We start from the raw sequence: 22,493 nt of genomic DNA on the forward strand, positions 1-22,493 counted from the left end.
ATCTCCATGTGTTTACTCATTTTCGGGTAATTTGAATCGAGAGTGCAATCAGAATGCAAAGTTTTGTTTAATGTTTATGATTCATACTCGAGCAAGTGTCGCAATCAAATCACTGATTGCTTGCTTCGAGGCTTGCAGGATGCCTTTTAATGTTTGCTCTCCTTCCAAAACCATCGAAATGTTGAATGTGCTTCAACTTTTTGGCACTTTATTATTGTGCTCTGCAAGATAAATCCACGTAATGTGATTATCTGAAAATGTCGATATACCGTCGCAGTGATAATGAAAATCACCAAATGTTTCAGATTTGACAAATTTGAAACATTTGCGTCCTTGAAGAACGAAAAAATCCAAGCCTACTTGAATGTTGACGTTGCGTTTGAATTGCGCGCATATCTTCTGCGCGTTACCGCCGCCGCTGGACGTGGATTTAATATAAGCGCCGCAATAGCTGATTTAACAATATCAAAAATTGATAATCAAACCATAACAAACAATTAAACAAAGCAATGGTCTTTATTTTCACAGTTGTCACAACTGACAGTGGGCGATATTCATTTATCGCCCGGGATATCCTGGCTACGAAGAACACTGTGTATCGATATATGGTTGTCATGGGCCTGCATTTATGGCGTTATGAAATTTGTGAATAAACCCTTACTCGGATGCAAAAATAAATACCAATGGCTAAATATTAGGGCGAGATCATAAGTTATGCGAGAAGTCAATTTTAAATCGATTTGTGGTTCCGTGTGTGTCCCAAAAATAAAGCCTCGACTGTGTCATGTTTGTTTACAGCGGCACAAGTCTGGTGCGCGTCAAAAACGTTGCGATGTTTTGCGCCCTCTCGTTTGACGTTTCCATTTTCGTTCGCCCACCGCTCTCAAACATTCAACATTATTCCCAACGATCGTTTGACCAAACGCCGAGAGCGTCCATCGCATCGTAAAACGATTTACTGGTTTGAAATTACGCAAAATCCAATGGTATTTTTATTATCTACATAGTTTAAACAAGTGATTGAACCGGTTTTGTCCGAAATGGCCAAGAGAAAGCCATCGATTGTGTAAGTATTCACCGAATTACGCCTGGGCCGTACAATTCGATTCAGTTCTTTGTTTACCTTCTTGTGTTCATACTTTTTCTTCTGTTTGTAGGATAGAGGAAGTGCTACCGGACGATGACCGGCTTGGCGAGCGCGGAAAGCTATGGAAATGTTTGATGGAAGTTAGTATGCTAAAATAGTTAAATCATAATTTATTCAGTAAAACGATACCTCATCATGATAATACTAAGTCAAGTCTAGATAGTTTGTAGTTAGGATGGTAGGGTAAATGTACCAATTATGGTTATAGAGCTTAGAGACCAACCCAATTGCCTGCATAGTACACTTATGGGCAAAATAAAGTGCCCACCTTACCAGTTTTCGAATTTCTCTCATTGATTTGGTTCAAATTAAAGTTAACACACTTTTACCTTTATTGATAAGGTATCGCGGGGCAAGTGGGTAAATGGGGTAAGTGAAAACAATTGACATATTTTACTGAATATGTGAATTAACGTTTTAAACTCATGCGTAAACCTTTGAGGTCATTGAGAACATTACGATAGGTAAGAGATTTCTGAGATTTTTCAGCCATTGCATAATAGAGTGAAAAATTATTAACCTGTCAACTGTTACTCCGTAACAAGTTGGCGGCGTACAATCTTATTTTAATATTTTCAGTGGAAAAAAGTTGCGGAAAATAATTTCCTGTACCACTTCTTAGTTGTCCTCTGTGACAGTTTCAAACCGCAATAAAAAAAAGTTTTAGAATTAATTCGACGTAGACCAAAAAATAACTAAATTTAAACACCGTCAATTTTCTTATCAGGTGGGGCAAGTGAAAAGTTTATCATTAGAGATTGAATTTGTGTTTTCTCTTTAAGTAGCCATAAGTAAACATGGTTCGCAATTATCAGAGAAAAACATAAAAATGGGGTATAGGTCTATCCACATAAAAAATACCCTAAATACGTTATTGAAGGATTCCGTTTGATTTCTCCCGAAGAGTTATCCGCCGTCATATCCGACTTTCTCAAAAACAAATAACGAGCGATGGAAATTCTACAGAGCAGAAATGCAATTGCTGTCCTATAATGTAAGAACTAACATTGGAAATGTTGCAGTTATAATGTTGTCGAATCATTTCAACTAACATAACTGAACAGAAGAAAATTAAAGTGAAAATAATAACATTTTCTTTGTTTACATGTTACTTATGTTATTGTTCATTGGGAAGCCTTAACAAGTGTTAAAGGTAATAGAAATCGTGAATATAACTGTTTGTTTTTGAATTTATTGTTCAAACGGCCCCCAAGTGGGGGCAAGTGAAAAGTAAGGAGACATTTTTTAAAAACTTTTTCTGTATTTTTTTCTTCAATTTTCCATAAAAATCAATTTCAGCATGCTGCTTATATATGGTGGGAGTCAAGCTAAAAAATAGACACAACCTCATTTGTTTTAATTTAAAGTCTCTAGAATTGGAAGAATCTCACTATGCGAATTCCATTACCCACTTGCCCCACGGTACCTTACCAAATAAAACAGCTGGTTGTTTTTGTTTTCTTTTTTTCTTTAATTTGCTGGTTTAACAGGAGGAAACCGCTTTTTCAATTTTGACTTTTGTATCAGTTTTACTTAGGCCTTAAAGCATTGAATACACTCATACTTACAAATATTATGATATTCCAAAACTAATAAAAAACACTAACTCATACACAGGAAATTTTAATCGATAGTATCGTTAAATGGCAATAATGACTAAATATTACTGCATTAAACATGTTTTACAGTTGGATTACAAATTCATAAATTGCAATAAATTGTTTGTTTCAAAACTAGCGAGATGCAAATTTCTGCACATTTCAGGGTGTCCATCCATCCGGGAAATTCGGGAAAACCGGGAAAAACCCGGGAATTACAAATAACCGGGAAAAATACGGGAAATTCCCGGGAATTTGGTGAACACCCCGGGAAAACAAAACATAAGACTACCGGTTTATTTAAATTTTAAGTACTATGGGGTAAAACTAGAATTTTTAACAAGGGGTGCACTACCGTCTGTATTTCGTACTTCGCATTAGGATTATTTTTTGGTGAGGTGATAGAGAGATACTCAACGATTAGGATCCTTGAAAATTTTTTAAAGGGGTACTTAAGGATTTCTGACAATGTTCTTGGCGAGATGCTTGTTCGATTTCCATTTGAAATCATGGCATATAAAATCTTTGCGGGAATCCTAACGAAAATCGAACCGATATTCGACCAGTATTTAAAATTTCTTTCTGAGAGATCAATGAAATGGTTATTAGTAGATTGCTAATAAGATTTTCAGTAGATTCTAAAAAAGATCTTTGGTTAATTTTGCTTTAAATTCTTAGAAGTTATTGTCCCTCTGATATTTGGATAAAAATATTTTTTTTTATATCATCCGTTCAATGTTTTTCTCACAGGCGCTCTTTTTACTCAAAATTTCAATCACATATCACATAGTAAATGTTCATTTAAACAGCATAAATGCTGATACATATTTTTTAAATAGCAGTTTCCTGAGAAAAATCTTATTTATTCATTGTGAACAAAAACAAGCGAATTTATATGATTTAAAATTGTTTTATTGAAAATTTACACTAAGATATTTTCTTGAGGAATGCGCAGAAAATTACTGACATATTTTTGATTTTCCTCGGTGGATTTTTACTTATTGTACCCAAATCCTTGGCGCAACTCGCATACAGTTAACTGGATTTCTATTTGATTCCTTGTGAGATTTTAACATATTCCTGCAGCAGTACTTCTTGAGAAGATTCTTGAAGGTTATCTGACTAGCTTTTCTGATAGTTCCAGGTGAAATTCATCTCACGGTATACAATGGGCTATGAAACCCATTAGAAAGTGTCTTGAAATATTCACAGAAGCCGCCAAAGTTGATGCTTGCTATATTCCTTACAATATCTTCCAAAAATTGCCTGGCAGAAATATCTTCACGGGTAGATCCATACAGAAGACCATAGAAGATATTATATGGAACGCAGACGTGATCTGTGCGAGACCCTGTCAAGGATATCTATTGATAAATGTAAAATTTTTCGAAGGATTTCCCTAAACCGCTAATTAGGTTCCTTGCCAAGGTGGAAATCACGAAGCATCTTAAGCGTGTAAACCAACGCAAAACAAATACGACAGACTCGCGAACAAACTTAATGAGAGTAGGTTTGCACCCGCCTGCACGGGAGAACATACCAGAATAAATATTAAAATGTTCGTGAACATTTACTCGCGTGCAACTAAACAAGGTGAGATTTATTATGGTTTTGACAGACAAATCAAGTGTACATCCATCAAATCGACAGTTAACTACAAGTTTGTAATAAAAGTCCCTTGAAGTCTAGAAAACTCAGAGGCCTTTTCTACCAAAAGCCCAATTGATTTCGAACAGCTCCGAATACGTACACGAAAAGATTTATCATCGACAGATTACAGCACTTTTATACTCGCGAGTATTTTGCTTGTTTTTGTTCTGGTTCAGCAGATGTTCACCACCTTTATCACTGGTTCATTGACAGTTTCTTTTTTCAATGTCATTGATCGTAGCCAAATCCTTTGTGAGATCTATTTAGATATGCTGAGAAAAACGAGAAAAAATATGTTTTGTAATTGTAGTTAATTGAATTTGATCCTTTTTCTGATCTGCATTTAAGTCACCTTATACTAAAAACCAATCAAATCTTTTTTATTTGTTTAACAAAAAAAAAAGATTTCTACAATTTTTGTTTGCAGGGGTCCGCGGGATATTTGTAGAACTTGAAAGGGGCCACAGCTCCAAAAAGCTTGGGAATCACTGGCCTAGACGGTTCTTACACACTGAAATGAATTTTATTGTAGAAACTACTGAATCCATGGTAAAATTAAGAACTGCACCAACGATTTTCAACCGACTACATTAATCTGTTAACTCTACCAAAACATAGTCAACATCACTACACATGAAAATTTCTTCTGTTGATTTAACCAGAGTTGTAGTATTTTTGATTTGAAATATTCTAGGTTTGGGAAGTTTAGCATCATACTTTTGACCACACTGTGTTGTACGGTGGGTGTCACGGATTGAAATACAATGCTTTGTAGCGGATGCTACTTTGGACATAGTCAAATTTACTGCACTCCTCAGTGGTTTTCACCAGATTATAGTAAACTTAATAGATTTTTGTAGTCGGTTGAAAATTGTTGGTGCAGTTCTTAATTCTACCATGGATTCGGTAGATTATACAACAAAATATGTTTGCGTGTAAGGCCTCTGACGAGATTTTGTATAGATTTCTGCAGATTGACAGCGAATTCTTTCAATAATATAAAACAAATGTCATGGCTAGTTCTTTGATGAATAAATAAATAAAAAGGTCCTTTAGGTATTCTTGGTAAGATTTTTGTAAAGTATTTGACTAGATTATTAATATGTTCATTGAATCTTTTGAAGATTACTTGGAAGATGCAATCTTGGATTCATGTGATACGTTTTAGCCAGCTTCATAGGAGAACAATAACATGTATTTGGAAATATTGTTTCTGTTAAAGGATCTTTTCTTGGATCCAACATGAGATTCATCACAGATCAATCATTTCTCCATAAATCAGGCATAAGCCATGTCTAACGCATAATTCTTAAGGCAGGTAATAGGTTGGCTATTGTACTTTGCCCTTTTGTGGAAGTTTAGATGCACAAAGCAGGCATTTATATTATTCCATAATTTCTCTGAACTTCCTACGAATTCCAGGGGGTAACGGTGTTTTAGATATTTCAGCAAATCAGCTTTGTTTTTTCATAAGGGCCTATCTGCATTCATCGATTTCTCTTCATCGTTGTTTACTTTGCGTTATTGCAGAAAACTGATTCTGTTGTCGTAGGATGAAGAATCACTATATCTTCTTCATTAATAAGAAATGTTGCAGATTTATTTTAGCAAAGTTATTAGCGGAAGAGAGGATCGATAAAGATGTGCAGAAATATTTTAAATCTTTTTGTCCATAACCCTTTCAAAATGTAAACCGTATTTTTGAATTGTATTAAAATCAATTCATAAATAAATTAGATCATGTCCTCCAAATTTGTCCACATCGTATTAAAAAAGAAAAACGAAAATATCAAAACGCATCTGCTTTTTAATTTATTGGACACCCGGGAAAAATCCGGGAATTGGAAAACTGATTTTGAATGGACACCCTGACATTTGTGTATTTCAACAATATCTAAAAGTTTCTAAAACATTCTTGAACTGTAGAATCAAAAATGCAAAAGTGATCTGGAAAAAAAAAATTAGGAATTGTTTTTAGAAAACTATATTATATTTTTAAAAGTAATTAAGTTATGAACAAAGTTGCTTGAAATAGTATTTTCTACTACTTTTGTGAAAACACCAACCCTGTATATTGAAAAGTTCAAAACATAAAGTTTCTATCTCACTTTTAGGGGGATATAGCAAAATGCTGAATACATCAAAAGAAGCGCATTTACTTACTGAGAAACTTTCTAGAAGACACCAAAACGCTAGTAAGCATAATGAGGGCGTTATTTATTAAAAGCTGATGAAATCCCCCACTGTGTAATGTTGAGCTTTGTATGAAAAAAAAAACGTTTTTATATCAATAACAATGCATGCATATGAACTTTTAAAAACAAGAAATCATAAAAAGAGTGAAAAAAATGTCACACTATTCATTTTTTTTTTGTATTTTTAAATTATATTGTACACTAAATCGAGGCATACCTGTAGCAGTAGTAGCCTAGGCAAACTGTTTCTCCTAGCCGACTTAAACAATGTTACAAGGGATCTGCCTCTGCAGCCAACTCTTGACCGGCGCGTCATAGGCGCTCCAATTCTAACATAATGTGAGTGACAGCCCTAGTTACTGCATTCCAGCACTCGGCGTCCGCACACATTCTTTCTATAATATTGTCGGGGGACGTGTCCCAACTGCATGTAGCGAGCATGCGACCTCTCACAACAATGAAACGGGGGCAATCGAACACGACATGCTCCGCTTTTTCCTCCACACCAGCACAATTGGGGCACGCAGAAGATTCTGAGTGCTCGAACCTATGCAGGTACTGTCTATAGCAACCATGTCCTGACAGAAACTGCGTCAGGTTGAAGTTCACTTCTCCATGGTTCCTTTTGTACCAATCTGACACATTTGATGGATCTACCCATTATCCCATTCCTGCTGTCAACCTTTGAGCGTTGTTTCTTTGCACGCGTTGCGGACTCCGAAAAGTCTTGAAACGTTCAAAAGAATTCACTGCCAACTCAACTTTAAATCATTGTTTTACATTATAATTTCCCGATTTTCATTTAATTTTACATCGTCTCGGGAGGCATAATTTATATCCCAAATTCCTGGATTTGTTTGACTGAGTTGCTTTCGGATTTGCTTGGGCACATTGGTTCCATTTAACAGATTCTCTATCACCATTCGTTTGGTTACTGGTGTAGATTCAGCAATTGAATATAGCAAAGGGCAAAGAACTAAACGAATGTCCCCTCATATTTGCAGACGATTAGAGTTGGATCGGCTGTGATCGAGCAGCAGTTGAGGCTCTGGTACCTCGTCATAGTGCACGGTATGCAGGCCTTTCGGCGGTGGCTGGTGCTGCGGGGACGTAAACGTAAGCTGGATCCGCCACCGTCGATTGTGGATGCCCCGGACGAATTGGCCACCGGTGAACCGCCTCCGGTAAGACTTCCAAACGAGTGGTGATATTGAGCTTTATCGGGAAATAGAGTAAGGTGGGGTAAAAGCTACTTTGCAAGGTTCCTTGATCATTTCAACACAAATGTTATGTTGGTTCGAATACTATTCAAGTAGGAGACTTTCACTCCAAATATCTCAGAAAACGATTGGGATTTGGGAAAGCCTTAGCAATTTGTTGTTTGAAGACGTGGACATTGTTATTTTCGATAGAAATTTCATTACAAGGAACAAAATAAGAATAAGATATAATTTTTTATGTTAAGGACATAAATGTTTGCATAAATATTTGGAAACCATTTTTGATCCAAAGTTCGAGCCCTTTGTTATGTAATAAAAAAACTTATAAATTGCCTTAAACCTACATTATAGCTTTAAATTTAGCTAGATATGCCTAATTGTGTGAGAATGTTACAAAAAATCACATTTCATCTTAGTTTTGAAAAAAAAACTGCTATTTTCGCGTATACTGCAAGTATACTACAATCTCCATTTTACGACGAGTACAAGGTATTCTTGGCACACAAGTATCGATATTTTGTGTTTCAGTCAGCGAATTTTTGCCCCCTTTCTTCTTGATTTGAACTCTTGCCCAAGATAATCAATTTTGAAACGATTATAAGTAAAAATAGGAAAATATTTTGACAAAAGTTTGTTCAGTAACATTGTGGCCAATATATTGGTATTTATTACTTTGTTACTGTTACACTTTTTCCTGCAAATATTGGTCATACTACTAAGGTCGAACTTTTTTCCCACCTTACTCTGATGATAGAAATTATTATGATAGTGTATATAATGACTTACACATAACTTTTTTATATTTTCTTTTTCCAGAAATATGCCAAAACGAAGGATCGCAACGAAATGGAATTGGAAAATGTTTGTAATATGCTAGACTATGAAGTTAGCGATAAAAGCGATGCAAGCGACGTCGAAACGGATGCATTATGCGAGGAAGAAGATTTTCCACTGGAAAATCGCGAAGAATTGGACAAACAGTTGGAGCAAGTTGTGGCAGTTAGGAAGCGTAATTGGGCTCAAAACGGATTGCTAAAACTGATGGAGTCAATCGAAGCTCCGGATCACAACATGCTGAGCCATGAAAAGGTCGAAAAGTGGTTGTTCGGTCAAAGGGGTCCGCTCAACATGACACAAGCCAACGAAACGGTCATGACCGAACGGAACGCGGATGGGGATCGCATGAAGTACCATCGGAAGCAACAGGTGACCGTTTCTAGGAGTATAGACGACGCAGATTCGTTGTACTCCGTTGACACCGCAAAGTACATTTTGCAGAACAAAAGAGATAGGAACACAACCAGCAAAATTAAGGTCACGACTATGATCAAGCAGTACACTATTTCAACAAATAGCTCAAATGCGCTGGCGATTCGACCTAACTTACATTCCATCAGCAACTTTCCCATCATTAATGAAGAGCCTAGCACTAGCCTTTTGCATAAAACATCTAAATCGGATTCCGCTTTCGAAACGGGCGAGGATCAGGTAAGAAACATATACACCCCAACCTCTTTTTACGACCGTTATCGGGAGTCGTAAAAAAATCAGGGTTATAATTATGTTTTTGAAAAATGCAACGTCTAGATGCGGAAATACTGATTCGAGATATTCGGCAAAGTTGAAGCATGGGTTGAGAACTTTCCAAAATGGCCGTTCAAGTTTTCATATTTTGGTAATAGATGGCAACACTGCTCAATTGTTATCAAAAAAGCCAATTTTATGGGGGTGTGATATGCAAATACCAAAAAAAATTAAAGATAACGATACCGAATGTTCACCAAAGTTGAAGGAAGTGTTGCGTGCCATGCAGTCGGCCGAATCACAAATGTTCATGTGGCTGGCAGAACTGTTTAAGAAGAATAAAGTAAAGACCAAAACAATCAAACTTGGGCGGAACAGAAAAATTTAATGCTTAGCAACATAGCAATACTCTTCAACTATAATCCAGCTTTTCATGAAGGGTTCAGAATTTTTTTCGTAGCAGGCAACACTGCTTAACTGAAATTGCGCCACCAGGCAGTACAAGTGTGCATGCAACTATTGTTTTGCGGATATCTCAGGATCCTGACCACTTAGAAAGATGGCCTCTTCGGCAAAGTTGTTCAGTAGCTCAAGGACTATCATAATTCTAGCCAAGAGATTAGAGATTTTGCCACCAGGCGGCGCTAGTGAGCATAGGATTTTTGTTTTCCGGATAGCTTAGGATCCTGACCACTTAGAAAGATGGCGTCTTCGGCAAAGTGGATCTTTAGCTCAAGGACTATCATTATAAAAGCTATGAGGGTCAACATTTCGCCACTAGGCGGCGCTAGTGAGCATGAAACTTTTGTTTTGCGGATATCTAAGGATCCTAGCCACTTAGAAAGGTGGCGCCTTCGGCAAAGTTGTTCTGTAGCTCATGCGCTATCATTATAAAAGTTATGAGATTCGAAATTTTGCCACCAGGCGGCGCAAGTGAGCATAGAATTTTTGTTTTGCGGATAGCTCAGGATCCTGGCCACTTAGAAAGATGGCGTCTTCGGCAAAGTTGTTCAGCGTTATCATTATGAAAGTTCTTCTGTTTCCTGGCGTTACGTTCCAACTGGGACAGAGCCTGCTTCTCAGCGTTCTTATGAGCACTTCCACAGTTATTAACTGAGAAGCTTTCTGTGCCAATTGACCTTTTTTTGCATGTGTATATCGTGTGGCAGGTACGATGATACTCTATGCCCTGGGAAGTCGAGAAAATTTCCTTCACGAAAAGATCCTCGACCTGTGGGATTCGAACCCACGATCCTCATCTTGGTCTTGCTGAATAGCTGCGCGTTTACCGCTACGGCTTTTTGGGGCCCGCATTATGAAAGTTATGAGATTCGAAATTTTGCCACCAGGCGGCGCTAGTGAGCATGGAATTTTTGTTTTCCGGATAGCTCAGGATCCAGACGACTTAGAAAGATGGCGTCTTCGGTAAAGTTGTCCAGTAGTTCAAGCGCTATCATTATAAAAGCCATGTAATTAAAAATGTTGCCACCAGGTGGCGCTAGTGAGTATGAAGCTTTTGTTTTGCGGACATCTCAGGATCCTGACCACTAAGAAAGATGGAGTCTTCGGTAAACTTGTTGAGTAGCTCAACGTTTCCCAAGACGCCACACGCTATGTCTGAACCAGACGATTATAAAAATCGAATGTACATCGGTGTTTTTCTCGCTAGGGTACAGTATTTTGGTTATATTTTCGTAATCTGAAGGTTTTAAAATATTTTATCGGTGAAATTTTGATTTTCTCCAATTTTTAGCTAAGTTTAGGCAAAGCGTGCGCCATGGATCCTGATATATTCGCAAAACAAAAGTTTCATGCTCAGTAGCGCCGCCTGGTGGCAAAATTTTGAATCTTTTAGCTTTTATAATGATAGTCCTTGAGCTCATGAACAACTTTGATCAAGGCGCCACCTTTTTGAATAGTCGTAATCCAGAGCTATCCGAAAAACAAAAATTATGTGCTCACTAGCGCCGCCTGGTGGCGGAATTTCAAATCTCATAGCTTTTATAATGATAGTCCTTGAGCTACTGAACAACTCTGCCGAAGGCGCCATCTTTCTAAGTGGCCAGGATCCTGAGATATCCGGAACACAAAAATTCTATGCTCACTACCGCCGCCTGGTGGCGCAATTTCGAACCTCATAGCGTTTATGATGATGATATTCCTTGAGCTACTGAACAACTTTGCCGAAGACTCAAATCTCTTGGCTAGAATAATGATAGTCCTTGAGCTACTGAACAATTTTGCCGAAGACGCCATTTTTGTAAGTGGCCAGGATCCTGAGATATCCGCAAAACAAAAGTTTCATGCTCACTAGCGCCGCCTGGTGTCAAAATTTCGAACCTCATAGCGTTTAGGATGATATTCCTTAAGCTACTGAACAACTTTGCCGAAGATGCCATCTTTCTAAGTGGTCAGGATCTTGAGATATCCGCAAAACAAAATTTCTAAGCTCACTAACGCCACCTAGTGGCAGAATTCCGCAATTCAATGACCACCATATGTTAGCCCTTGAACTACTGAACAATTTTGCTGAACATCATGATCCTCTATTTTGAATACTTTTTAAGATAATGATTATTTATAAAAACGGTCGTTAATCTGAATTTCGGTCGTAAAAAGGTGTTCGGAAAAAGAACCGTCGGTAAAAAAAAAAACAATCGTAAAAAGAGGTTGGAGTGTAGTTGTAAGATCGAAGACCAGTATGAGAAAAAAACTGAGAGCTCTGTCAAAATCAGAATTCACTGTTAGTTACGTACACGGCAACGCGGGTCTACTCAAACCTGAGTTGTTTCAATGGAAAACCGTAGTTGAGCCCAATAACCCAAATTTGGCTAAATTTTCAAGGCCTCCATTAGGTACTTTGCCTTTGAAGCCATTAGAAAAAAATACTTAAATTTTGTTTGATTCAACGCAATGAATGAACTCAACCCAAGCTTGAGAATAAGGCTGATACAAATATTAATTTTCTTTTATGTCACCCCCCCCCTTCAAAAATCCGAAAATTTTGAAGGGGAGGAAAAAAAAGATACATAATTTTTTTGACATCAGTTAGGTTTTTTTTTATTTTTAGAACAAAAACTAGGTAAAATAATAATCCAGATGACGATTGGAAAAAATTTAACAACTATCGTTAAAAATAAAAATTCGAACAAATAACTTTTTTTTCATTTCTAATTTTTTGTTCCTTATTTATTTTTATCCCCCCCCTCGTACCTTCCAAGTGGTCTCGGACATAAAAGAAAATTAATATTTGTATCAGCCTAATGCATTAACCCAAATTGGGAAGGTGCAGCCAGGGACGAAAAAAATCATGCTCACTATGAACCAATGCACGAGTTCACTCGTTGATGTTTTAGCGGTGCCGTGTTATTTATGTGGCCATGGAAACGCGTGAACTTGGCACCGCTCAAACGTCAAATTAGTGAATTCGTGCATTGGTCCATACTCAATTCACTGACATTTATGCCACCATCAAAGTAACCGCACAACCACCACCAATATGATTGTACCAATGAAGATGGCACAAAATTAGATGGGAAAAACAAACAACGATTCCCGTATGTCGTTGATGTTTTTGATTATCAGAACCAGAAGAGTGTCAATTTTAGAAAATTGATTATCAATGAGGTTCATATTAATTAAACAATATGTTGCTGTGCGGGTAATTGACGATCCGATGCACGTCATCGATGATATTAACGCGTCTTTAGTGTGCTTAGTGCAAAAATTACAACTTTCCGAAGTGGAATTTAAGAAGTTGATTCGAATGAAAATCATTTTTTGTTTACGATTATCACAAAGCGGTTGGGTATCGGCAGGCTAAAAGGAAACTGACAATCTTGCAGCAAGCGCTTTGCCAATCTTTGTTGTATTGTCAAGGTGAGGATAAAAACACTGACTAAACTGACGTGACTCTCGATTGCAGACGGTAACCGAAAATATGCAACGGTCAATTCAAATGAAGAGTGGTCGCAAATGTCAAACTGATGCAACGTCAATAGTACAAACACAGACAAACAGACGTAACACTTAGAACAAATGTCGATCAAAATCATAGTCACGAGGACATGTACGCCCAATGCTAAAATCGGTGTGTTTGGCCGATAGGCCAACAGATGGCGGTAGTGTGCAAACGTCAAACACGAACAAAAACGATGCGAGCGCTGCGGGTGGTGAATCGGCCACCTACCATATTTTTGAACCGATCGTTAAAAAGGTGGTAGATGGCCAATGATGAGAGTGTGACGTCTGTTTGTCTGTGGTACAAAGGTGACATTTATACAACGAGCATCTTCATCAGTCAAACCAAACAATACACACTGGTTTCAAACTAGTAAGGTATGAGTAAAATACTAAATCTAAAATAAACTAAATCAATTTCGTATGATGCATTTTAGTTTTGTCAAAACTATCGACAATCATGTGAGTCTGATTCTAAAGCAATATATTTGAGTCAAGAAAATTTTATTTCGTAAAGGAAAGCTTAGATTTTTGTATTCTCTATTTCCCAAATATGATTAAATATATTCCTCGTATTTTTACCCGAACATGTGTAGTTTTTCCTCGGAGTGCTAAAGATTTGTCCGTCAAAGTGTTTCTTTACAAAAACCACCAGGTGGAGTTAGTGTTCCAACGTATTTTCATTCAAATATTTGGCTATTATTCATGAAGCAAAATGCTCTAGCCACCACGTCAGTTTAGTCAGTGATAAAAACATATAGAAATCAACGAGGATGCTCCCAGTAAGTGTCAATATAAAAGAGGGTAGATTGAGTATTTTCGTCCTTGGGTGCAGCTCTCTTTATTTTTAACAACATTGGCGGGGAAGAGAGAAAATACCGAGATATTTTGGGTTGGGAGAATAATCGATATACTTAATTTTGGGTAAAGCCAACTAAAAAATTAGGTAAACTGTTTTTTTCCGTGTAACGCTAAAATTATGTATTTTTGTTAACGGTTCATTTCCCGAAGCCTTCGTTTGAAACATTCAGCAGAAGCGTTAAAGTCGAACAACTCGTACACTCCGTGGAACGTTGCCGATATAAATCTTATAGGATCATGTGAGCCATAGCCTGTGTTTCTGGATTTCAACATTAGGAAGCCACGTTGTCGTAGCACCTGCGTTGGAGCATATATATTCAGTATTTCAGGAGAGTCCAACTCTCCCAACAAGAATTTTGCAATGATTACAGCCTGTGAATTACCATCAGTGCACCAGTATCCGCTCATGTACCAGTAGCCCGCTCACACCGAAAAAAGATAAGTTTAAACAAAATAAATATGAAAACTATAGCCACTAGACGATTCAAATCGACAAATTGAATTATACTGCGGACAATCTTTTGCGTATTTACTCAAATTACCTTACTTTCAAAACTCGTGAGCGAGCTACTGGAACATGAGCGGATACTGGTGCACTGATGGTACTCCTTCTTTGCTCAAGCGTCTCGATTCCTAGCAATCTGCAGCGGTCTTCGTACCTTGGCAGATTCGTAGAATCATGCCATGGAAGGCTACGTAGGGCGTATCTCACAAACTTTCGTTGTACAGCTTCGATCCTAGAGATCCATGTTGATTGATACGGGCACCATACAATAACTTTTTATTCCAGAATAGACCGAACAAGTGCACAATACAGGGATCGTAAACACACCCCAATTCAAGGGGTGAAGCGAAAACCTGTGCTGAGGAATGAGTGGTCGAGGGGGTGAAAAAGATGCTCGGCCATTAACGGAGCCTGTGGGGCACCTGGGCACCCCTCACAGTAATTTGTCCCTTACCGCGTTAATGCAGGGCTCTGGCGTGGTGGACCTCTTTTCCCGTGCTACTCGTGGGATCCATAATGAGTACAAATTCAAATCAAAATAGCAGTAGTAGCGCAGGTAGCAGTAGTAGGGAAGCGAACCCCTTCGCAAGAAGTGGGTTAGCTAGGTCTCCGTTGAGGAGAGCGGAAGCAGGAGGAGGCTGCAGTGCACGTAGTGCCAGTGCTGGACACCATGTTTCATCCCCGGCTAACGCATCGGGTGAGGTTATGGATGGAGCGTGGTTGATGAGGGCCATCAATAAAAGTAGAGATGGGCTCTCTTCGATGGAAGTGGCTGCACAGCAGCTTGACTCCATCATTGACTTTGCGTCCTCGAAATCTTAACATCAGCAAGTAAATACCCCGTCCAGGAGTTGGTGTCTACTACCTACGAGGGCTTCGTGATCGCCGAAGTAAACGGGGTCCTCTTCTGTAGCTGCTATGCGCCTCCGAGTTGGTCGACCGAGCGGCTCACGCAGATGCTGGACTGTATGACGACCGCGCTGACAGGGCGAAGGCCAGTAGTAATAGCGGATGACTTCAACGTCTGGGCCGTGGAATGGGGAAGCCGTATCACGAACCAGCGAGGTCAAATCCTGCTTAAGGCACTGGCCGTGCTAGATGTCGATCTGGCTAATGTTGGTACTAAAAGTACCTTTAGCCCAGTGGTCCTCAGCCTAACTGCTTATACGGGCCACTTCAATGGTTTCAAAACATGACACGGGCCGCAAGTTATGTTAAGATCAGGGTAGACAATTTTCGCCGGCAAATGGAAAAAGTCAGCAACGAAACTAACGAAAGAATAGTCAACCGTTGTATAACTATTTGCTGTAGTGATCCGTCACATAGGCTTTGCGTCATGACGAACAAATAAGCTTCTTTCGCAATGGTAGAATCTTCGTTCGGGATCTCTGAGCTGACCAAAATATCAATCGTGTAGGCCACAGATTACGGGTTTAAAAAAATAAAAATAAAATAAAGCACAAACAAAGAGAGAAATGAGGAGAGAGCAATGAGGAAAGCGGGTTCAATAGCCAATACAAGCAATTCTGTGATGGTATTCGTCGTTTGATGCTTAACAAGCAAATATACAACACCCCCATTTTTAAGAAATAATATTAAAAGAAACAAACTTCGTTAAATATTTTGGATTGAAGTTAGTCATTGAATCTTTCGTGAAGAAGCACAGAGTCGGTGTCACCGACCTGCCCGAGTTGAACACACTTATTCATGTTTACGGTGGATACAACTTTCGGTTGAATCCTATTCGTTAGAATCCATGGTCCACTTGATTTTGCTAGCGTAAACGTAAATGCTAAACGGTTTTCGAAGAGAATTTGAACGTAAACAAAAATAGGAGTAACTATTCTGGCTGACGATTTTTTTTATTTCGTCACGATTGTCAGCCTTCGTGAGGATTCATTTTAACGACTTTTTATGTGACTACAAAGATCTCTTTTTGAAGATGAGATTTATGGAATTTAAGGAAGCGTTGATGACATGAAATATCTAAATTTAACTTTAAATTTGTAAATCTTTGAAATATTTTCAACCAAGTAAAAATTCAAAATACATTTATGAAAAAGTTCTGAGGTGTCCGGTCTTTCTTTGAAGACTTGAACACATTCTATGGCGTTACTGGGGAGTGAAGACATTTTTGAAAGCATGAGGAAATTTTGGAGCCACTAGTCTGCCGATACATTTTTTTGGACTCGAAATAACTGTAAGATTTGGGGAACCTTGGAATGTTAAGTCGAGTCTAGTACACGACACTGAAGACGGCCTTACAGTTGAGGTCGAAATACGCGTATCTGTCAAAGGATACATACTCTAGTGGAATTAAATGGTATAGTACTAAATTCGGTTTTTTCATCTACTTATAGGTATTCTACTAAACAGCTCGAAGATTAATTATCTTGGGATGTTAGACAAGCTATTTCTGAAGAATTAAACACAGTATATTCCTCATTATTTCTTGTTAGGCATTCAATTGTTGGTCATGTAGAGAAGCAGGCAAAAAGCACGTAATTTTTGTAATGATTTGCAAAAACTTAAGAATTTAACCGTTGTCATCAATAATTTACTGCTTGCGGGCCACTTCACATTGCCATTCTAAATTTGTTCGCGGGCCGCACGAAACGCTCTCGAGGGCCGCATGCGGCCCGCTGGCCGCAGTTTGGTGACCACTGCTTTAGCCGAAACGGAGCGGAGTCGATCATCGACGTTACTTTTTGTAGTCCTGGCCTAACGAGTAGTTCGAACTGGAGGGTAGACAATGCCTACACTCACAGCGATCACCAGGCGGTTCGCTACAGTATCGACTACAACAACAGCAGGCAGCATGTAGAGGAAGCGGATAGGTCAAGGCCAAGCCCTCGTAGGTGGAAAACATCGTACTTCAATGAAGAAGTACTTAGAGAGGCGCTCCGTTGTGAGCGTAACCTACTCGGCCTAAGCGGGGACGAACTGGTAGCGGTGCTCTCGCGTGCATGCGATGCGACCATGCCTAGGAAAGTCCACCCTAGGAATGGGAGACCACCGACGTACTGGTGGACTCAAGCGATTGCGAACCTGCGCCGTGCCTGCCTACAGGCCAGGAGGCGGATGCAGCGAGCACGTACCGAGCAGGAGCGTGAAGAACGACGGGCGGTGTTCACCTCTGCCAAAGTCGCGCTGAAGTCCGAGATAAGGGCAAGCAAAAAGGCCCGCTTAGAGGGACTCTGTCAGAGTGCCAAACGCCGTATAAAATCCTGGAAGCCTGAGGGTTTTCTTGAGAGCTATCTGAAAAAATCTTTAAAGAAATTCCTGATGATCTCTGAGTTCATTTCTGTATATATTTGGCGAAAACCAGGTTGTGTTCTAGAGCTATCCAAAACAAAATTCTTTGATGAATTCCTTCGGAAATGGATTCCATGGAAACTATTCGCTAAATGAACTTCTGAAGAAATTTAAGAGATGAGCTAGCCTCGGGCTGCCTACCCCTCAAGTAAGAAAATCTATTAATCTTTTTTTTTTTTTTTTTTTTTTAAATCTTTATTTGAGTGTATTTTAACGCACGAGGGCTAGTTCTACACTTAAATCTATTAATCTATCCTCACCTAATGAAATTTTCGGAGTAATATCTGAATCTTTGGACAAATATCGGAAATAATTTATGGTGAAATTCCTTGAGAAAATCATTGAAAATGCATACAGTAATACGGAGCAGTATTATTTGTGGTAATGTCACGAGGAATTTAATAAAAAATAGAAATTACTGGTCTCATTTCACGAGGAATCAAACTTTTATCTCCTGGTTCCTGTTAGATTTCGTTCTTTTTTTACTGTTTGGTCTCTATAGGCATTTCGCTAACCAAACAGCAAGCCTCTCACTTCACCCCTACACCTTCCCGCATGAACCGGCGTAGATGCAGAGGTATATCCGGAATACTGTGGGAGCCAGTTTTAATGCATCATCAATTCCTTCCCCTTCCCCTCATTGGTCTGCATTCTGACGTGACAGGCGCCATTGTTGCCTAAAAATAGAAGATCACCAGCACTACCCAGGTAACCAGTAAGCATTTGAATAAGCCGTGCGGAAGACTATTGTCTGCATTTGAACTGCTTGCTGCACTATCAAAGCAGTTTGATTGCTTTGCTGCCTCTAATCAGCAAAAGCACTGCTATTTGAAATCTCTAGGCTGTTGATAAGCATTTCAGATGCCCAGACTGTTTTAGGCTTGAAGCAAACTAAATGCTTTCTTGTTGCTGCATGAATGCCATGTTAGAGACGTACAGGTAATATGTTACTGGTTGGATAATATGTGTTGTCTCTGTCGCACCCTTTCCTCGTTTATATAGAGACTAATTTTGACACCTCCATGACTAAAAGAGATCGCAAATTGCTCTCGCACTAACGAGAAATCTCGTAAGAAACTGTCAACATTTGCAGGAAGGAAAAGGCAACAAACATGTTGCTCCTTCTCTTACACAAAGCCTAAGAAAACGTCAGTATCTTTGAAGTCAAGAATAGCGTCTATCGAATAGGGAATATAATCGTAATGGAAATGCGGGAGGGGTATGGTTTGCCTGTTTTATTTACCTTCTTTCTTTTTATTAGATTAATATGCGGCTATCACAAGATCATGATCTGGTCGGTTGTGCTCCGAATACTTTAAACGAGCGCATAATTGGCACACAGTAGAAATGAATGCGAACAAAACGTACCTTTTAAAGGCTATAAAAGCATCGCGCAGCAAAACATCCTCTGTAGCATACTCTGTAGCGTGGATGGATTATCACCAATGCCATTCTGCGAAACACCGGGTCATAGTTTCAAGTTTCAATTATACATTCAGCTTGCAAAAATACACATCAACTAAAAGTATCCATTACAAAAGACAAGGGCCGGCGCAGGAGAGAGAAGGATAACATATTTTTATTTTGTTTTGCTCTTTTCATGAGGCGTTACACTTTTTGACAGGAATTACAACGTTCCTGAAGGTGTAGCATTAAAGCAGCCCGTTATTTCGCCAAAACCTGCTGTGAAGAAGCACTAAAGGCAGATATACTTTTTGCGAGCATTTATTACTTAGCTTTGTAGGCGCATATAATGCTGACTGAATGCTGCTTTAAATGCTCAATGGTTACTTGGGTAATACACTGAGGGTGTCTGTTAGACCCAAGCAGTCATTCGGTTGGTTCCTTGTGTAAGTGCAGCTGATCTGGCGATACAGGAGTAGCAACCACGGGCGCCCGATCAAGCTTAAGCTCAAGCTCATGGAAGAATCATACACTCAGGCAAATGGACTATCGATAAACATAGGAACCCCTTATGAAAATTCGCCACAAGAAATCGGGTTGAAATTCATAAATTTGCCTTATGAAACCAGAATTTGAAAACAAAAAACGTTTATCGCGGCAACCTGGAATCGTACCAAGAGCCTTGCGATCGATAGGCCCGAGCGTGCACCACGCGCCAATCGACGCCTTGATGTGGAGTGATGCTAAAACGATACATAAAGCGTTCGTATTGCAATAATCGTTCTACCTTTCATAAGGCAAAATGTATGAAATTCGATAGTCCAGTTCGCTGCGTGTAAGACAAATCCCTAGAGGTCTTACGCTTTGTCGAAAAATGTTTGACAGAATCTTCAATAAAAATTCTTATCGAATTTGAGGCAAATTCAATGATTATCCTTAAAAAAAATTCAGGTTGAATTCTTGTAGAAAATTTGTAAAAAAAAGCACTTAGTGAACTCCGGAAGAAATATGCTGAGTAATAGCTGAATGAAATATATAAGAAAATGACAGAGCTTCCAGTTTTCATCGATAAAATTTAATGATATTGTAACATTTTTGTTCTTTGCAGACGCAGAATCGTTCGAATGAACGAAGCACAGTTTCACAACCGTCAAAATCCACCAAACCTCCGGTCGTCGAGAAACCCGAAAAAGGCAAACGCAAAAAAGTGTTCAAAAAGACGGTTAAGAAGTCCGTCATAAAAAGCCCATCCAGCAAGGGAAGCGCCGTCACTTCGCAGAAGTACGAAGAAGCACTGAAATCTTGTGTCAACGTTAAAAAAGTCCCGAATCCGAAGTCGCGTCGTATTCACTGGCAGGAAACCTCGCATATTTTAGATAGCAGTAGCGACGAATCGGACGGAGTTTTCACCAGAAATACCAGATCCAAAACGAAACCATCTTCGAAGCGGGATCTTCGATCATCGACGAAAAGTAGCAGCAGATCTAGTGCAACACCGGAACGGTCACCCCGAAAAAAGGCAACCTCTCCGCGGAAACGTGTCAATTCACCGAGGAAGAACGTCGACCGAGATTTGCTCCTGCCATTTGAAGCCATCTGCCTGAGCCCTAGCAAACGAAACGCAAAACCCCCGTCTCAGGTTACCACCCAGCAAATGAACAAGACCGTCGACCAAACGACAAATCTGACGGCCCTTTTCAGCGGAGCCAATGAAAAGATTACCAATTCGACCGAGATTAACAACACGACGGCATTCAGTAATCGGTCCGTCAAGAGTAACAGTTCCTGGAATCGTAACGCGACCGAATATCCGGACGAAGCGCGCAGCATAGTGGTGTATGAACCGAAAACGATCCAACCGAACCTGGGTCCCAAGGACGTAGTGCGCATCAACTACGCTGACCTGAAGCTGGAACAAGTGACCAAGCCACGGCATTTGGATAAGTTTAAAACCTTCACTTGCCTCATCCACCCCAACTCGACGGTGCGGTTCTTCCCATCGGACTCGGAGGAGGATTTGCCAGCACCTTCTAAGGCCAACACGCTCCCATTGGACGACGACGACGATGAGAGCTACGATGAAGACGATCCCATTCTGACCTTCAATTTGCGTGACTCCGGTCGCCTCAAAGTCCTGGAGTATCCTTATAATGTAACGCATTTTTAGGGGTAAGATGTTTTAAGTGTTCTATATGATTAAGTAAAACCGTGCCAGTCGATGGTTGAAATATTTAACGGGAATGATATAGAGTGATTATGTAAGAAGCAAAAAATGTTATTTCCATATAGCGTTTTTAACGAGCATAGGTTTTTGGCATGTTTTCTAATCAGAGATTATGAAAGAAATCGCCCTCCCGATAACGGAATGGAAGTAGATTAACATATACTGCCCCTCTTTGCATAACAGTCCCATGTTGGAAAACGACAAACTGAGAAAAATACGATTGAAATGTGGAAACAATTTCGTTCCATTTTGAGTCTCTATTTGGCCTAAAATGTGTTAAATTTCTACATATCACTGTTTGTTGAGTACACGAACAAACCAAATAATTTTCTTTTGAATTTAAGTTGAAAATTTGCATTAAAATGCAGAAAAATCGTAGCGAGACTGTTATGCGATTATATACAATATAATATACCAATGTATTTGCATATCAGTCCCATCATGTTCATCGGCTCGTTCGACAGCTACTATAACACTCATTGTTATTAAAGCACTGGTTGTTTCATTTGCTATTTATGTTCTTTGGCCGTAAAAAAAAGTTATTATAGTACAGTCAACCCTCCGTAACTCGATGTTAAGGCGACTATCGAGTTAGGGAAATATCGTGTTAAAGAACACAAAATCAGGGCAACTTTGGTTAAAGGGACCATCGAGGTATCCATGAAAACCCACATTTACTACACGTTCTATAACTCTATATCGAGATACGGAATAGCGAATTACGGATAGTATACTGTATGTCCATGGTTGAATCACCAGATAAAAAAAAACATAGGATTCAATATTTTCTCAAAACACACATCATGATGTGGAATGCGCTTACAGTCATGAGTCCCAGTCATGAGAGACCCAGATGATAATGCGGAAATGGAATCCGATGGAAATGATTC

General features: G+C 39.2%; 1 protein-coding gene across 2 annotated transcripts; it reads left to right on the forward strand.

Moving 5' to 3' along the window:
• The first annotated feature begins 867 nt into the window (after nucleotides 1–867).
• LOC5566035 lies at nucleotides 868–21,685 on the forward strand. Of its 2 annotated transcripts, XM_001650350.2 has the most exons (5): nucleotides 868–1,066; nucleotides 1,158–1,227; nucleotides 7,595–7,774; nucleotides 8,627–9,298; nucleotides 20,488–21,685. In XM_001650350.2, the coding sequence occupies exons 1-5, from the start codon at nucleotides 1,041–1,043 to the stop codon at nucleotides 21,544–21,546; spliced, it is 2,007 nt and encodes a 668-aa protein (XP_001650400.2). In that variant the 5' UTR covers nucleotides 868–1,040; the 3' UTR covers nucleotides 21,547–21,685. The 2 variants fall into 2 exon arrangements, with proteins under 2 accessions (XP_001650400.2, XP_021713206.1); XM_021857514.1 differs by lacking the exon at nucleotides 7,595–7,774 and having other exon boundaries at nucleotides 869–1,066.
• The last annotated feature ends 808 nt before the right edge of the window (nucleotides 21,686–22,493 follow it).

The sequence above is a fragment of the Aedes aegypti genome, chromosome 1 (genome assembly GCF_002204515.2).
Source record: "Aedes aegypti strain LVP_AGWG chromosome 1, AaegL5.0 Primary Assembly, whole genome shotgun sequence".
NCBI lineage: Eukaryota > Metazoa > Arthropoda > Insecta > Diptera > Culicidae > Aedes > Aedes aegypti.

Bases quoted from the DNA above. Each gene is read 5' to 3' on its own strand.
- LOC5566035 (XM_001650350.2), top strand. From the start codon at position 1,041: ATGGCCAAGAGAAAGCCATCGATTGT. The intron at 1,067-1,157 runs GTAAGTATTCAC...TTCTGTTTGTAG, and splicing joins AAGAGAAAGCCATCGATTGT to GATAGAGGAAGTGCTACCGG. The intron at 1,228-7,594 runs GTTAGTATGCTA...TCATATTTGCAG, and splicing joins TATGGAAATGTTTGATGGAA to ACGATTAGAGTTGGATCGGC.